General features: G+C 48.9%; 1 protein-coding gene across 5 annotated transcripts in view; it reads right to left on the bottom strand.

Annotated features, from left to right (window-relative positions):
* Window positions 1–619: 619 nt before the first annotated feature.
* Window positions 620–15,141, bottom strand: part of MAST2 (microtubule associated serine/threonine kinase 2) — a 309,296-nt gene continuing 294,774 nt past the window's right edge. For 3 of the 5 annotated variants that reach the window (XM_059727771.1, XM_059727772.1, XM_019489769.2), the window contains 7 exons: window positions 14,376–14,591; window positions 12,183–12,374; window positions 10,800–11,026; window positions 9,302–9,424; window positions 8,070–8,206; window positions 7,706–7,893; window positions 620–6,952 (listed from right to left, as the gene is read on the bottom strand). In XM_059727771.1, the coding sequence (XP_059583754.1) occupies window positions 4,860–6,952; window positions 7,706–7,893; window positions 8,070–8,206; window positions 9,302–9,424; window positions 10,800–11,026; window positions 12,183–12,374; window positions 14,376–14,591 (3,176 nt within the window). In that variant the 3' untranslated portion in view covers window positions 620–4,859. The remainder of the gene's footprint in view (window positions 6,953–7,705; window positions 7,894–8,069; window positions 8,207–9,301; window positions 9,425–10,799; window positions 11,027–12,182; window positions 12,375–14,375; window positions 14,592–15,141) is intronic. The other 2 variants (XM_059727773.1, XM_059727774.1) reach the window with 1 other exon arrangement.

Below are 15,141 nucleotides of genomic sequence, written 5' to 3'. Positions count from 1 at the left end.
CCACTGGACTCTCTCCAATGTGTCCACATCCTTTCTGTAGTGGGGCCACAGCTGGACACCGGACTCCAGATGTGGCCTCCCCGGTGCTGAAGAGAGGGAAGAATCACTGCCCTCCATCTGCTGGCACCGCTCCTGCCAATGCAGCCCCTTCTTGGCACCAAGGGCACGCTGCCGGCTCCTGCCCAGCTTCTTGTCCCCCGTCCCCCTCCCTTGCGTTTCTCTGTAGGCTCAGCAGTGGGAACGGTCTAAAACCGAAGTGAGAATCTACTGAGCTCAGGATGGGAGTCGAGCCCGTGGTGGCGGAGGTCGAGCGCTGTGCTAAGAGCACAGAGGCAGAAGCTTCAACTTCGAAAACCCACTGATCCACAGGACAGAGGGTCCGAGACGACCGTGCCCCGATCTCTGGATCTACCGGGAGCTGGTGCCATGCTGCCGCCCCGCAGCCATCTCCTGAGCCCCGGGAGTCGGCAGGGTCGGCCGAGCGCGGCATCCTCAAAGCACAGCGTGCTGCCAAGTAAGTTTTAAGCTGGCAGCGTGAAACCACAGCGCCACGCTGCATCTTTTCTAGGGGAAACAAGTTAAAGCGAGGGCAGCCAGGAAGTGAACAACAAGCCCGTACTTATGTAAAAAAAAAAAAATTTATTTGGGAGGATTTTAACATCAACATGCAGGCACAACAGGAATAAAAATTATTGCACCGCTCTTATGTGGCAATTGTTCAAGTTTCTAAAAACACTTAAATCCCACACTTCTCTCTTCTCTAGCCAAGTGCTGAGTGACGCAGCTTGACAGAGCCCGGCTTCAAAGCCGCTCTCCCAGCTGCCTGGGTATGAGAACCGAACACAACGTAAAACACACACGTCTGTCGAAATCTTCTACTAGAAGTACAGCATTATCCTTCACGTCCAGTAAGAGAAAACCAGAGAAAGACGTTATCCTCCTCTCGCAGGAAGAAAAAAAAAATCCATATCACACTCGAACGCAGCGTGGCTACGAAGACCACGGGTCGCTCCACTCGCCCGTCCCCCAACACGCAGCCGTCCCCCAACACGCAACCCCAGGAGTGGCAGCGACACGGCTACGAGTCTGCTATTTACAATAAATACCATTCAGGTGCCTTGGATGCGACAAGTCGAGAAGGGGGAAAAATAACACTGAAATGGAGCACGGTGCAGGAATGCATTGGCTGTGTACACGAATGAAGGAGGACTGCAAAGGTCAAACTCCCAACCCAAAACGAGCCGAAGAAAAAACTCACACCCAAATCACCCAAAATAAAAAGCGAGCGATGTGCTGAGACGGCTACGTGCATCTCACACGCGCACACAGGCACGCTCGCTGCCTCGCACTGATCCGGGCCTGGGCTCACCGTGACGGTCGGACTCTCGTCTGCGGGTTGTTCTGTACGAGGAGAATGGCTCCTAACTTCTCCGAAACGCCGTGCTAACGCGCGCGTGCGCACGCAACGTGCAAACGCAACCGTTTCTAACACCTCACCTCTCCCACGGCTCTGAGATTAGCAGAGAAGACTACGTAGAGTTTTTGCTTTTACCTTCCAGCAAAGCAAGCAGTGAATCTTGGCACAGATCTGGGGCATTGTTGCAATTTTCCATGGAAACTTTTGCTCAAAAGCTCAGCTATAATGTGCCAAATTTAAATGAGTGTACGGAGTGGGGGCTGTGCACCTGGCGTCTCGGGAAAAGCGATGATGTTGCCCAGAAATACAGATGTTGGGGCTTCCCTGTTAACGGACATGTTCCTAGTAACGCCAGCCTGTTTGGGCTTGCGAAGGCGGATGTCTAATATTGCACCTATTGTTTCACGTTGGTACAGAAACTGAGTGGCTAAATATTTGTCCTGTGCTGTCTTTAGCTGAATTAGTTGCAAAAATACCTCTGGCGCCATCGTGCAAAAGCAGCAGCACGTCAGGGCCTCTTCACACTCTTCCTCGGTGCCTACGCAACGCGTTTCGGCAGCCACACGATGACAACCGCTGCACCAAGGGTTAAGTTCAAAGAGCAGGGAGTATGTGGCTAACGGACCTGGTGCTCTCCGAGCGGTCACTGGGTGCCTGGGTCCCTCCGGGGAGCTCCCCTCGCCGCCTCCCAGAGACGTGACCCTGGCCCCAGCCCTCTGGCCTAGTCGCACCTTCCTCCCTCGCGAGGCTCACCCTGGCAGATCTCCTGGACGCGGCGCTGCCTGTGCGCTCAAAATAAACTGTACTTCATTACTTCCATGGATCATTAGCTGCCTCCCCAATTAATGAGTGCACGTGCATTAAAAAGCAGGCAGGCAATTTTCTTTTCAGCGCAAGCTGAATCACCTGTGCTCGAAAGAAGAGGCGAGGCTGCAGCCGAACCCCCCACAATCATGGCTTGTTTTACGCAGCGATACAGACCGCTGGGGTTACATCTGCAGGGTGAATTACCTTTGTCTGATGTCGAGGGGTGCACTGCTTTGCCTATCGCGCTGAGACCCAAGTCGGACGTTGCAGGGGCTATGCCCCGACATGGGTTCGTACCTTAGACCCCATGACATGGAGCAGGCTCTCCAGAACTAGCTTGCATTTCTCAGGGAGAAGTGCTTTGCACCAGGCAGACTTGGTTTGGTTTCGTACTGTCAGTCGTACCGTGTTTCGGAAATGTTTAGTGGATCAACCCGTTCAGGAGCAAACCGGTGGCGTTCCCAGGTCCTCGCAGGCAGCCCTCCGCGCTCACGACTCTCCGCACCCAGCTCAGGATGAGACCGCCATCAGGAGAAGAGCGCTCTGATGGGGGTGGAGGAACGGGACCCCCAACTGGGTGGCAGGAAAGTAATGATTTATAATTACGAATCCATCTGCATTCAACTACCTTATGGATCCCAGTGGAGGGATCAAAGAGAGAGTGGTAATAACAGGTCGCTGCTGGAACAGTTCACTGGTTTTTGGAGCGTGGAGGCTTCTATTAGTGCATTCACAGCACCACCGTAAACACATGCATTCACACAGATATACGAAGTAAACAGTAACTTGAATGTAAAAATAAAAAACCATCCTAAAACAAACAAAAAAAAAGTTGGTCCAGAAATGAAATCCAAACATCCAAAAAAAAGAGGGGGGAGGGGGAGGCGGGGTTCACAGGGAAAAATATAGGTCGAGAAATCCAATGGGGTCTTGAAAGCTATGGATCATAAATTAAAACCAGGTTGAGAAAGCGAGATGGGAAGAATGCTTCCTATATAAAACATACACTTGCATTTAGGGAAAACAAGTTGAAACTCAAAGTGCAGAAGAGATTTTTATCATGGAAAACGCGGTATAATGAAATTGGACCAACAGATGCAAAGTTTAGCCTGGAGTACTGTTACAAGGACAGCCGTCGTTCAGGAGTTTTCCTATCCAAGTAGATCCGTGAGCTGGCTGACTAGGAGATACAGATGATCTACATGCAGATACACCAAGACAAGGTTGGGGTAAAAGCCAAGAGCGTTTGGAGATATATGACGACAGTGGCACTCTTTGACAGTAAGTTTTAATTGGCTGAAATAAGGAAATGGCTTACTGTGCCATAGCCCTAATTATACTACCTATTTATCAGCCTGCTATTGTTGCTGATCTGAGTCTCTCAAAGAGATCGTTAGCCAGAGTTGGTTACACTTAAAGCCAAGAAATGCTGGAACCCAGGAGATCATCACAATTCCTACTGGAATCAAGTAAATTAAGCGGTAGAAATGCTCTGGCTATGAAAGCTGAGATGCTGAAATACCACGTGTGTCGTTTTGAGGTCTGCAGCTCGCCCGTATAATTCAAGAACTCGGGGCTCTTCCCAGCGCTTCCCAAGGCAGCAGAGGACAGAAAGCTGGGTGGGGTTTGTCGGTTCTCGTCAGCACACCTAAACTCCCTCGACAACTTATTTAGATCCACTGTAAGAGGGATCCGCTTCCTATACCCGCTTGACATGGATTTAACATTACCCAGGTCGTGCCCAAGAGTGCTACAATTTAAGAGGTTCCTTTAAAATGACCGTATCGCACCCTTTCCTGCGGGCATGCTCTGTTCTGACGATGGTCCAACGAGAAGAAGGGAGGCAAAGGGAGGAAAAAAAGGCATTTAAAATTTTAAAAGCTAAAAGAAAGGGTCCCCGTGCGTTCTGTAACGCAGGAAGAAAAGCAAACCAACACAACAAAGCGTGCTACGGACTGGAGGCTTGTTTCAGTGGTGACTTGAGAAACGGGTTTTAAAAAACTAAGGGTTTGACAAATATAGGAATGTTTCCCCACCCCAGCCTGAGAACGGAGAAGCAACGGACTCTAGGATATGTCCGAGACAGCTGGATACGTAGAGGGGCAAAGAAAGAGAGGGGGGTCTGGGTTGCACTTAAGAGGGCTTTCGCTGCCAGGATAACTGATGAAACAAGGTCGCTGTTCTTTCAGTTGCCCTGAAACAAGGAATTGGAGAAACAATGACATTTGAAAGCCACGGCTGAAAAACAGAGGTGTTTAAGTGAGCTGCCTTTTTTTTTTTTTTTTCCCGCACACACAATTCTTTGGGATTGGAAATAAACTCCAAAACTAGAGGGAAATAAATACACAGCGTGCCTTCAGCTCAGGACAAGCAAGGAAAGCAATCTGCAACCTCCCTCCGAGCCCCCGCTTCAGAGATACCCTGTTCCAAAGAGACCTCAAATGGCAAGCACACTGTGTACAAAAATAGAAGAGCAAGGATGAAGAAAAGGGCAAAAAAGCAGTATGAAAAAACCCCTCCCCAAAAAATAGATGTACACAAGTTCTATTTTATATTAGTGTATCATACAATTTCAGACACACAGTCTCGGTTTCCCAGCGGAGAACGCTCGAGTCCCCGGAGCCGAGGAATGCTGCTATGTTTTCCTGACAGCACCGTCGCGAGACAAGGGGAAGTCTTGTGGTTTTAATTGACCTCCAGCCTCTTTGCGGCTCCCCTGCAGCAGAGTCTCCTCTTGGCAAGGCTTGGCGCTGCCATCTGGTAAAGGGGAGGCCCGAAGAACCTGTTTTCCGGGAGCATGTGGCAGATCCTTCAATGGAGACATTTTCCAGGTGTCCCCCGAGGCCTCCGGCGTCTTACGGCTGCCCACGCTGGGCTCCTTCCTCGCGGGTGGCAGACACTCTGGCTCCCAAGGCTTTGCCGGCTTGGCGGGCTGCGTGCAGTGCCTGCACGTGCGAGGAAGGCTGTCCGTGGCAGGCTGGGCTTTCTCTTGACATGGGCTCCCCTGGAGGGTTTCCTGCCGCCTCTGTTTTGGCTCTTTCTCCCCCTTACAAGACAGGTCCACCTGGGAAAGCTCCTTTCTCTTCTCCAGCTCCCTTGTACCAGACAGGCTGAGCTTTACTGGACCCAACACACTTTGAGCTACAGGGATCAACTGAGACATCGGCAGAGCTTTTTTGCCGGCACTTGGGATGTGGGGAGTTGAAGGTGCAGCACTTGCTGAACTACTTGGACTCGCTGAACTCATTGCCGGTGGGTTCTTGCTTTTCGGAGTGCTCTCTACATGGGATGAGCTTTGCTGCTTTTCAGCGCTGGGGCTTTTGCAGGTGGGTTCGCTGATATTTTCCAGGCGCTGAAGCCTGTTGCTTTGCTCTACAGGGTGAAGTTCCTGCTTAGGACTTTTCTCTTTGCAGTCCATTTGGCTTAGCAAGAGAGGAGAGGTTATACCCGTTGTGCAACAAGGAGAAAGTGCTAATGAAGGTTTCAAATCTTGCTTTTTTGGACTCACTTCTGTCAGAAGACACTCCTTCAGGCCGTCGTTACTGCAGGAGGCACCCGAAGAGTTGCCTTGTTCCAACTGAAGGAGTTTTGCGGATGGGCATGTGGTATATTCTGTGCGATCTGGACTTTTCTGAACACTCACAGTTTTCCCAGAGTCTTTGATTCCCTCATAAGAGGCATCTCCTTGGCTGCCAGGCTCAAGAGCTTTGCTGTCTGCCAACTCATACTCTTTTGCTGCTGCTCCTGGCGCTCGCAGTGGCTTCTCGATGCTGCTAGGTTTTCCTGGAGAAGTCCCTGAGAGACTCTCAGGCGGTGACTGGTGACCGCTCTGCAGCATCTCCGAGGCAGCTGGGGGCTGCTGACCGATTACGCTCTGCGAGTCCTCTGCACCTTTTGGATCCTCGGGCAGAAAAGCATCATCCTCAATACTATCTTTGCTTTCCAATTTAGAAGGAAACTTATCATCATTAAAAGAATCGGAGCCCTGATTGTCGCTGCCGGGAGGCCTATCCAACCTTCTCCCATCTTGGCTGTCCTCCGAACCATCATCAGTTTCATCCTCGGAAGAATCGACTTCCCTAATGGCCTCCTGCTTTTGAAGAGACTCTCTTCTCTCCGCCCTGTCTTGTCGAATAGCACCCAGCTTCCTGGAAGTTGGCTTTTGCAACATGCCTTTCTCTGCGAGCCCCACTTTGCCTCCTGTTGTTTCATTCATCGATTCCTGTAAACTCTGGAGGCTGGGATCGCGCTGCAGCATCTCCTTCTTAAATTCAGAGTGGGAGATATCTAAGCTGTGCTTGCGAGAGGAAGCCAGCTTCTTTTCAGAGGAGGACAAGGAAGCAGCAAGCTTCTCAGCGGACTGGACTCTCTTCAGGAGAGGAGAACGGGGAGGCTCGGCACTTTTGGGTCTGGAAATCTGCCTCACCAGTGGTGGGGAGGAGTGTAGCTTTACAGGAAAGGACTGAATAATACTGGAGCTGCCAACTGAATGCCCAGGCAAAGGAGAAGGAGAGCGCTGAGGCGATGTGGACTGCGGGGTCGGTGACGGAGTGTGAGCCAGTGGCGAGAGGGGGATATTTCCTGCCGATTTACGCCTTGGCGATCTGTACTGTCGCTGAAGCTTCGGTGCTAGCCCGTGCAGAGAACTAGGCCGGATGTGCCCGGAGCTGGCTGGAGAGTTGGGGACACTGGAGCCAGGAGAGCTGCTCTGGGAAGAATTTCCACCAACTTCAAAAAAAAAAAAAACAAATAGGAAAAGAAAATTATTACAATATCTTATTATTAAGCAAATCAATGCAAATACTCTTGTACAGGGGTTTGTCCAATTACCACAAGAGTCCATTGCAAAGAGACTACAAAATGCGGTGTTACCTTGGTTTCCAGTAGAGTTAGTGTACTGGTTAGTGTATTGTCTGGGATGGTGTAGTTGGGGCTGGTCCTGCTTGGAGCAGGGGGCTGGACTAGATGTGACCTCCTAAGATCCCTTCAACCCTCGTTTTCTACGATTCTACGTTCATATAATCAGTACCAGAAAATCAGTGTAGTGTGCAGAAACTCCATGAAAAAGCATTCGCTGCTGTTCGAGCATTACGTAGGTAAAAACATTTCTTTGTTCTTATTTTTAGGATGCAAGTTTCTTAATCCCGTGCCGGATGACATTTTCAAGACTGGCTTTTCCCCCAATATTCTGATTCTTTTGCTGTGATGTATTATGGAAAAGAGTCAAAATACCTTGGAAATCTATTGTATCTTACAACACAAACTTGCATCGAACACGCACAGAGAGTGTGGTGTAGTTCATGACTTGCTCTTCATTGCATAATGAACACAGATTGGAATTAAACTTTCATCTGCCCACAAGAAAATAAAAGTACACAGCAGCCGCTGCTTTCAAGTGCAAATAAACTAACTCGCTATTCCGTTTGTTGCTTTAAGAATGAGGCTATTAAAAAAAATCAAGCTGACCCACTGCTTTTTTACCTGAATGAACAGACTCTGGAGTAGATCTGTAGCTCTGCGTGGGTGACCGAGGAGACAGGTTATGAGTCGGAGAACCAGGAACACTTTCTCCGGAAGACAGGGAGCGGTTGAGTGAAGATAAACTGCGGCTGGTGTGCAGCAGCGAAGCCTGCTTCGTGATCTTCCTGAACAACGAACTCTTCTTCTTGCTGCAAAAAGGAACCGGAAGTTACTCATTTATAAAACCAAATGAATTACTCGCATTCAGAAGCCTCTTGCACGTGCTCAATTTAGCATGCACCGACACAAGACCTTGCTGCATAGAAAGTGCTTTGACAAAGCCCAGCTGGATAATGCTGATCTTCACAGGGAGAACCTAACTCACCTTTCCTGCCCTTCTTTGGTTTTGCTCTTCTTGTTCCTACGCGCCATTTTGGATTTGTAGCTGGCCTTTCGAGCTGGCCCGACTTTGATGGATGTGTTCTCAAAGGGGGTGGTAGAGATAGACACCTTGTTTCCGCTCTGATGAATACATAAAAGAATTGCTGTTTAGATGGTGGCAGTGTTAGGGGCTAAGTCAGTGGGCTGCTGGTCTATCACTGGCTTCCCTGCTTGCTTCCCTTCCCTTCTCTTTGCATCTTCATCTGGCCTTTAATAACAGGTGCACAAACAGACCCCTTTAGGGTCTTGGTTTCCTAAGATGCATGCTTAAACTACAAGGAACATGGAGGGTGAGGTGTTTGACACCTTACTGAGATCCTAAGGCCTGAATTTAAGCCTCACACACTACCCAGATATGGTGAGGGGAGCCAGACAAACGCTAGTCATGACAACCCGAGAGTCAGCAGCTTTATCTTTCACCTGGTGTTTCCGGCACGGCAGCATTCATCGATGCAGTCCTGTTCCCATCACTTGGGCAGCCTGGCCCCCTCAACGCGCCTAACAAAATACCTCACTTCCTTGTGCTCCAACCCAACACCTCTGTGAAAGAGTTGGACCTTATTTCAATAAATGCACCCAGCTCAGAGGAGGTTATCAAAACGGAAGGCATTTACCTGAGCAATCTGAACCACAATTATCAAGCCTGCTTTAAATATTGATGACAATAATCCTTGATAAAATGGCACTGAGAGCCACTGACGTTAGCAGCCTAAAGCAAAATAAAAGTAATTGGGAGCGTTCGAGGGGACTCGTTTCTTCAAATGATACAAAGGGATTGTGAAAAGCACGACGTGTTAATCTGCTGACTGCTTCCAAATACCCCAGTAACAAACAGGCAGCTCTCTTGCTGCTGCAGAATATCTCCGATAGGCTCCTTTCTCCACAGATATTAAATGACTATCGGTTTAAAGTGCAAGCAGACAATTCTGGAGACTTAAGGGAAGACTGACAGTTTATCTGGGAACTGAGTTACAGCCATAACGGTCCAGGGACTATACAAGAAGCAAGATCTCTTTGGCACTATTTTGTACAGGGCGAGCTGGATAGTAGGGGGAGATGTAATAGCGAGGCTGGGTCAGACCCCGGCTTGCATTCAAAACGACCACCTGCCAGTCCGTTCCTAAACGTGTTGGATATTAGCTGGATTGCCCCCATTCAGGCATGATCAGGCCCTACCTTCAGGATCAGCTCCACCACTTCCGTGTGCACTAGGCCGTTGACAGGCTCCCCGTTGACGTGAGTTATCAGATCACCTTCCCGCAGACCGGCTTCGCTGGCCGGGCCTCCTTCTTCCACATGCTGTGGAAGAATCAGAGGGAAATGTTTTACTTGACGCTGTGCAGGAACAGTTGACTGGATCGGACTCGGAGTCTACCTAGTCCAGTATTTCACCTGACAGGGGCCGCACGGTTACGTGCTGTGTGGTAATCTGCTTCCATATCCTGTCTCATCCTTCTCTCCAACCATTCAGAACTGGATTAAACCCCAAAGCACAGGTTTAATGCTGCCTCCCCATACCTTTACTCCCATTAAATACAACAACTTTGGACATCCCTGATTCAGGTATCAAAACATGCCGGGCTAATGAGTCCTTTACCCTCTGGAACGGAGTAAGCACGTACTTTGGAAACTGCTAACGAGTCCTGTAACTTCACTCAGCTCTCTGTAAGGCAAGCTCCTGCGCAGTAAGACTGCTCGTCATGTCCACTGATCCTCAGTACCAGCTCTTCTTCCACCTCCCGTGCTTTACTAAGCCAGGGTGTCCTATACACCCCGCTCACATTGCTACCAGACAGCCTGACCTTGGAAAGAAAGGCCCGCAACCTTTCTAAGGAGCGAAGACGCAGCTGGGGATGCTTGCACTTACTGCAGCAGAGAAAGGAGCGGGCTCGCTCTGGGCCCGAAAGGGTTGCAGAGCCGGAAACTTAAGAAACACAGATTTTTTTTCAAGGACGAGCAGAGGGGAGCAAAGGCAAAACTCGGTTCCAGATGACTTTTCTACATAATGATTAGCATCAAAGAATGGCTACCAGGTACAAAGCCGAAAACTCTTAATGAGGTCTCCAACACGCAGAGATGTGAGGAAATTAATAAACGGCCTTTCGCTCCTTTCTCTCCTTGAACTGGAGAAGGAGTGCAATTTAAATCCTAAACACTGCTTTGAGGGAAATGTTTCCAGCTAAGTCGTGCACACTGCCAAGGAACACGCGGGGTGGGGAGGGGGATACGCAGGCAGTTAATATCCTCTGCCATAATACACAGATAACTGGAATGCCAAATCCCAGGGCAATCGATGGAAGGGCAATAATGCTTAACGGCTTGTAATCAAGTATGAGTGGCTGCCTTGAAAATCCCAGTGGACTGAGCTAATTTGAAGCAGACGATCATTGGTAACAGCTCAGGATGAATTATCTTTAATTGACCCTCCTGTGACAACCCCAATAGGGGGCAAGAGGATACACACACACACGCCTTAACATACATGCTTGGTGGAGGATGTCGATTCACATCGCTGTGGGGAAGGCAAAGCAAAAAGCCATAATGGTTTTGTGAAGGGCTGTGCCAGATAAAGCCCACGGGGCTTTATTTCACTACTTGCTCCATTTGGGTCTGAATCGGGACAGGGGATAAACGGTGTCAAGGGACAATCTTTGTTCGAAAAGCAGAGACATACCCAGACCATGTGGTGCACAGTGTAGACGTCGCTGTCTCCCATGTAGACGCGAATAGCGCGCAGAGTGAAGCCGTATTTTTTCCCAGCCCGATGGATGATGATTGGTGGCTTCGGGTTTGCAATGGCAGGAGAAAAGTCTCGGCTTGGTGAAGAGTCCCTCGAAGACGGGTTCGAGGACAGAGAATGAGGTGACATTGGGCTGGCCAATGGGGAACAAGTGTGGTGATCTACAGCGATGATACAAAACGGGTGCAAATTAGAAAGCCTGACCTTCCACGGGAGATATAAGTCTTGTTAAAATATTAATGGGGAAGCCTATTTGCCTGCTGTTTTTATAAAGCTAGTGGGCACTGGCTTTAAAAATGCCTTTAGTAGCAAATATAACAGGGCTCATTTCCTGCAGTCTTTATTAATTAATAAATTGTTTGAAAAGGTCAAAATCAGTCATGTTTCAGAAACGGCGAGTCCTCGCTGAAGCGTACTTAGTACAGCAGTGTTGTTTGTCATCTAGAATAATGGCCAAGGCAGTGTTTCCATTATGAAAACCTATTTTCACAGATTTATGCTTCAGTCGTAAATATTAGCTCCAGGCTTACAGTCCTGAAAGAGCGCGGTTTCAGGCTACGAAATGTTTCTTTTAATTTTTGTTTAAAGGGGCTTGACCGTTTCGAGACGAGAAAATGCAGGGGGGCAGACAAATAGCAAACATGGCGTGGGCTTCTCCCTCACATCGATGCAACTCAAAACCAGCTTGGACATAAAAGAATGAGATTGGGAAAGAGAGTGGATTACAACGAAAACAAAGCAACTTTAGTGTTGTTTTAAGTTTAGTTGGAGCAAAATACTGAACTGTAAAAAACAGCTATTGTAAGAGGATGGCGCTATGTGGGAACAGTATTACAAATAGCCCCAAAATCACCTGCACAGCCCAGGTGACCCTCGCTTACAAAGGTGGGATTTAACTGGCCACTTGTTTCGAAACCACGGCTAGCATTACTGATAAGAACAATACACTTGGGCTGAAGTAGTCAGAGTGACTATACTTTAACTGATAAAATAATCTGTACTACAAACGTATGTGAATAAGGATGACATGAAACAAAACTCATGCATCCAACTGAGAGATCAGCCCCCCAGGTAAAATAATACCCCATTAAGAGTTTTAAAGGCACTTGTGAAATGTAAGAATTGGGTTATTAAGTATCCCTTGAATGTATTTACTGACATGTTTACCCGACAGAGGAGAGCAGTTCTGAAGAATCCTCTGCTGGGTAATTAAATATGCATTTCAGAGAATTTTGTGAGGGAGTCCATAGCAACCAACCCTCAAACCACAGGAAATTAAATGTAAATCATTACAATGGTGCCAAACTAATTTCATACCTGTCTCCAGAGCTCTCATTGAGACAGGAAAGCATATTCTGCTGGGCAGGCAACCTGGCTCTGAAGGCCTCCCTGTAAATTCTTGGGATGTGCTATTCTTCAAGTTGGCAGGAACAGAAAAGGTCCTGAAACCTACAGCAAGACCTAGACTCTCTGCATCGGGGACGAGAAGGCACAAAGCTAGAATTGCTCCTAGGGAAAGAAACTTCCACTGAGACCTTTGCTGCACTCAGAAAAAAAGCCACTGTCTGGCACCAAAACTTACAAAGATACAGGTCTTATTGTTCACTACATCTCTAAAGTTGCCTAGACCTTCTGCGTTCAGCTCTCCTCCTCCTGAACACGGTTAGTACCTGTGCTGCTGCCTGCTAAATACATCAGATGTGGACGATTTCAACAGACAGTTCAGGAAGCCACATGTGACTAAGCAGCAGCAGCGAGTGTGTTAAGCTTGTTTCATCTGTGATTTGGACACATCTTCTCCCTGCACCACTGTCTGGAGATATACTAAAGCCCTGGGAGCCCGTTTAAAACAAATCTGCAAGCAGAGAGGGTAAGACATGGCTGTCCTTGACAGGAGCTGACGTCAAATCATGAGCATATCTCCACCTTCAGCAATGGTGCGTTCGTTCTCTAAATCATCAGCATGGGTTCGCCAAGGGCAAGTCATGCCTGACCAACCTGATTGCCTTCTATGACGAGGTGACCGGCTCTGTGGATGCGGGGAGACCCATGGACGTGATATACCTTGATTTTAGCAAGGTTTTTGATACCATCTCCCACAACATTCTCGCAGGCAAGCTAAGGAAGTGCGGGCTGGACAAATGGGCTGTAAGGTGGATGGGAAACTGGCTGGAGCATCGGGTTCAGAGGGTAGTAATCAATGGCCCGGTGTCTAGTTGGCAGCCGGTATCAAGTGGAGTGCCCCAGGGGTCAGTCCTAGGGCCGGTTTTGTTCAATACCTTTAACAACCTGGAAGATGGCGCAGAGCGCACCCTCAGCAAGTCTGCAGATGATACCAAGCTGGGGGGAGCAGTAGACATGCTGGAGGGTAGGGCTAGGATTCGGAGGGACCTCAACAAATTGGGGGATTGGGCCAAAAGAAATCTCATGAGGTTCAATGTGGACAAGTGAAAAATCCTGCAGTTAGGACAGAATAATCCCATGTGCCGGTGCAGGCTGGGGGTGACTGGCTGGGCAGCAGCTCTGCAGAAAGGGCCTGGGGGTGACAGTGGTCAATAAGCTGGATATCAGCCAGCAGTGTGCCCGTGTTGCCAAGAAGGCTACCGGCATCCTGGGCTGCACTGGTAGAAGTGTTGCCAGCAGATCGAGAGCAGAGCTATTCCCCTCCATTCAGCACTGGGGAGGCCACATCTGGAGTCCTGTGTCCAGTTGTGGGCCCCCACTACAGAAAGGATGTGGACACGTTGGAGTGCAGCGGAGGGCAACAAAAATGGTTCAGTGGCTGGGGGACATGACTGGTGAGGAGAGGAAACTGGGCTTATTTAGTTTGGAGAAGAGAAGACTGAAAGGGGATTGAATAGCAGCCTTCAACTACCTGAAGGGGGGTTTAAAAGAGGATGGAGCTGGGCTGTTCTCAGTGGGGGCAGATGACAGGACAAGGAGCAATGGGCTCAAGCTGTACCTAGGGAAGTTTACTCACTAGGAGAGTGGTGAAGCACTGGAACAGGTTACCCAGAGAGGTGGTGGACTCTCCATCCTTGGAGGTTTCCAAGACCCAGCTAGACAAAGCCTTGTCTGGGATGATATAGTTGGGGCTGGTCCTGCTTGGAGCAGGAGGTTGGACTGGATGTGACCCCTGAGCTCCCTTCCCACCCTCATTTTCTATGATTCTCCATGGGAGTGATACATAGTTGAGGGTGTTTCAGAAAGTAACAGCAATTTTGAAATATAAAACCACTGCAGGTGCAATGATCAGTCACGTCACGTCTCTGTGGCGTCGTCAACGATGGGCACACTTGCCAATGCCACCATCCGTGTTCCCTGCTACGTGCAGTTTCCCACTCACTGAAACCTTCGTTACTTCCTGAAACACCCTCGTACACCGATCACAGGAGTCTCCATCACGATGCCCCTTTGGGACAGGATCCTTACGGACAGGCGCCCATGCCTGCACAACTTCCATTTAATGCATTTTGGTGTTTAGTGCTTAACCTGAGATTTAGTTCTTACCAGAAGGAATCAGGAGGGAGAGGGCAGTAGCTGATGCTGATTTAATCACTTTGTTGACAGGTTTGGAGGCACGTTTCTCCCCTGATTCCCCCGAGAGCAGCCGATGCCGCGCCCGCCGTACTGCCAAGTCGCTGATGGCTTTTGGAGTGGTGAAATCCGGGCCCTCGTTGCTGTTGCCACGAGAGTGCTGATCAGAGGTATCTGCAGTGCTCCCAGCTACAGTTTAAATTAAAATAGATTAGAACCGCGGGGAATTCCTGACAGCCGATCCCCCTACAGGCAAAAGACATGAAATCAAAGCCATGTTTACATGTGGTCCAACAGTACATTTTCCAAAGAAGGAACCCTAGGGCGTGAATTCTTATTTACAGAAACTCGAATCCGCTGGTGGTGCTCTGAACGCAGAGCGCTGGCAGCTTCTCTTTTGCTGGAAAGCCTGTTAATGAAACCAGGTTGCTGCAGTGAAAAAGCCAGATGAAGCCAAACGCTACAACAGTGTTGTGAAAAGCAAGCGAGTCATTTAGACAAACAGCAAGGGGAGGTTTGAGGAAAGGACTCTAATTATTTTATTACCAGCAAGGGCTGTCTGCCTTGAAGGTTCTAATCTGTCTGTAACCGCCGCACCAGGTTTCATACTCATTACGGACTAAAAGCTACACTAAAAGAACGCTAAGGTTGTTAAGTCAAGTGCTCGGAAGTTAGGAATTGCCAGAAGAAAGGCTAACTGCACAGGCTTAATTTGCACATGCATCTTGATGGCGGTCTT

Source organism: Alligator mississippiensis, chromosome 5 (assembly GCF_030867095.1).
Source record: "Alligator mississippiensis isolate rAllMis1 chromosome 5, rAllMis1, whole genome shotgun sequence".
NCBI classification, from domain to species: Eukaryota; Metazoa; Chordata; order Crocodylia; family Alligatoridae; genus Alligator; species Alligator mississippiensis.
This window is presented reverse-complemented; position numbering and strand designations above follow the sequence as displayed.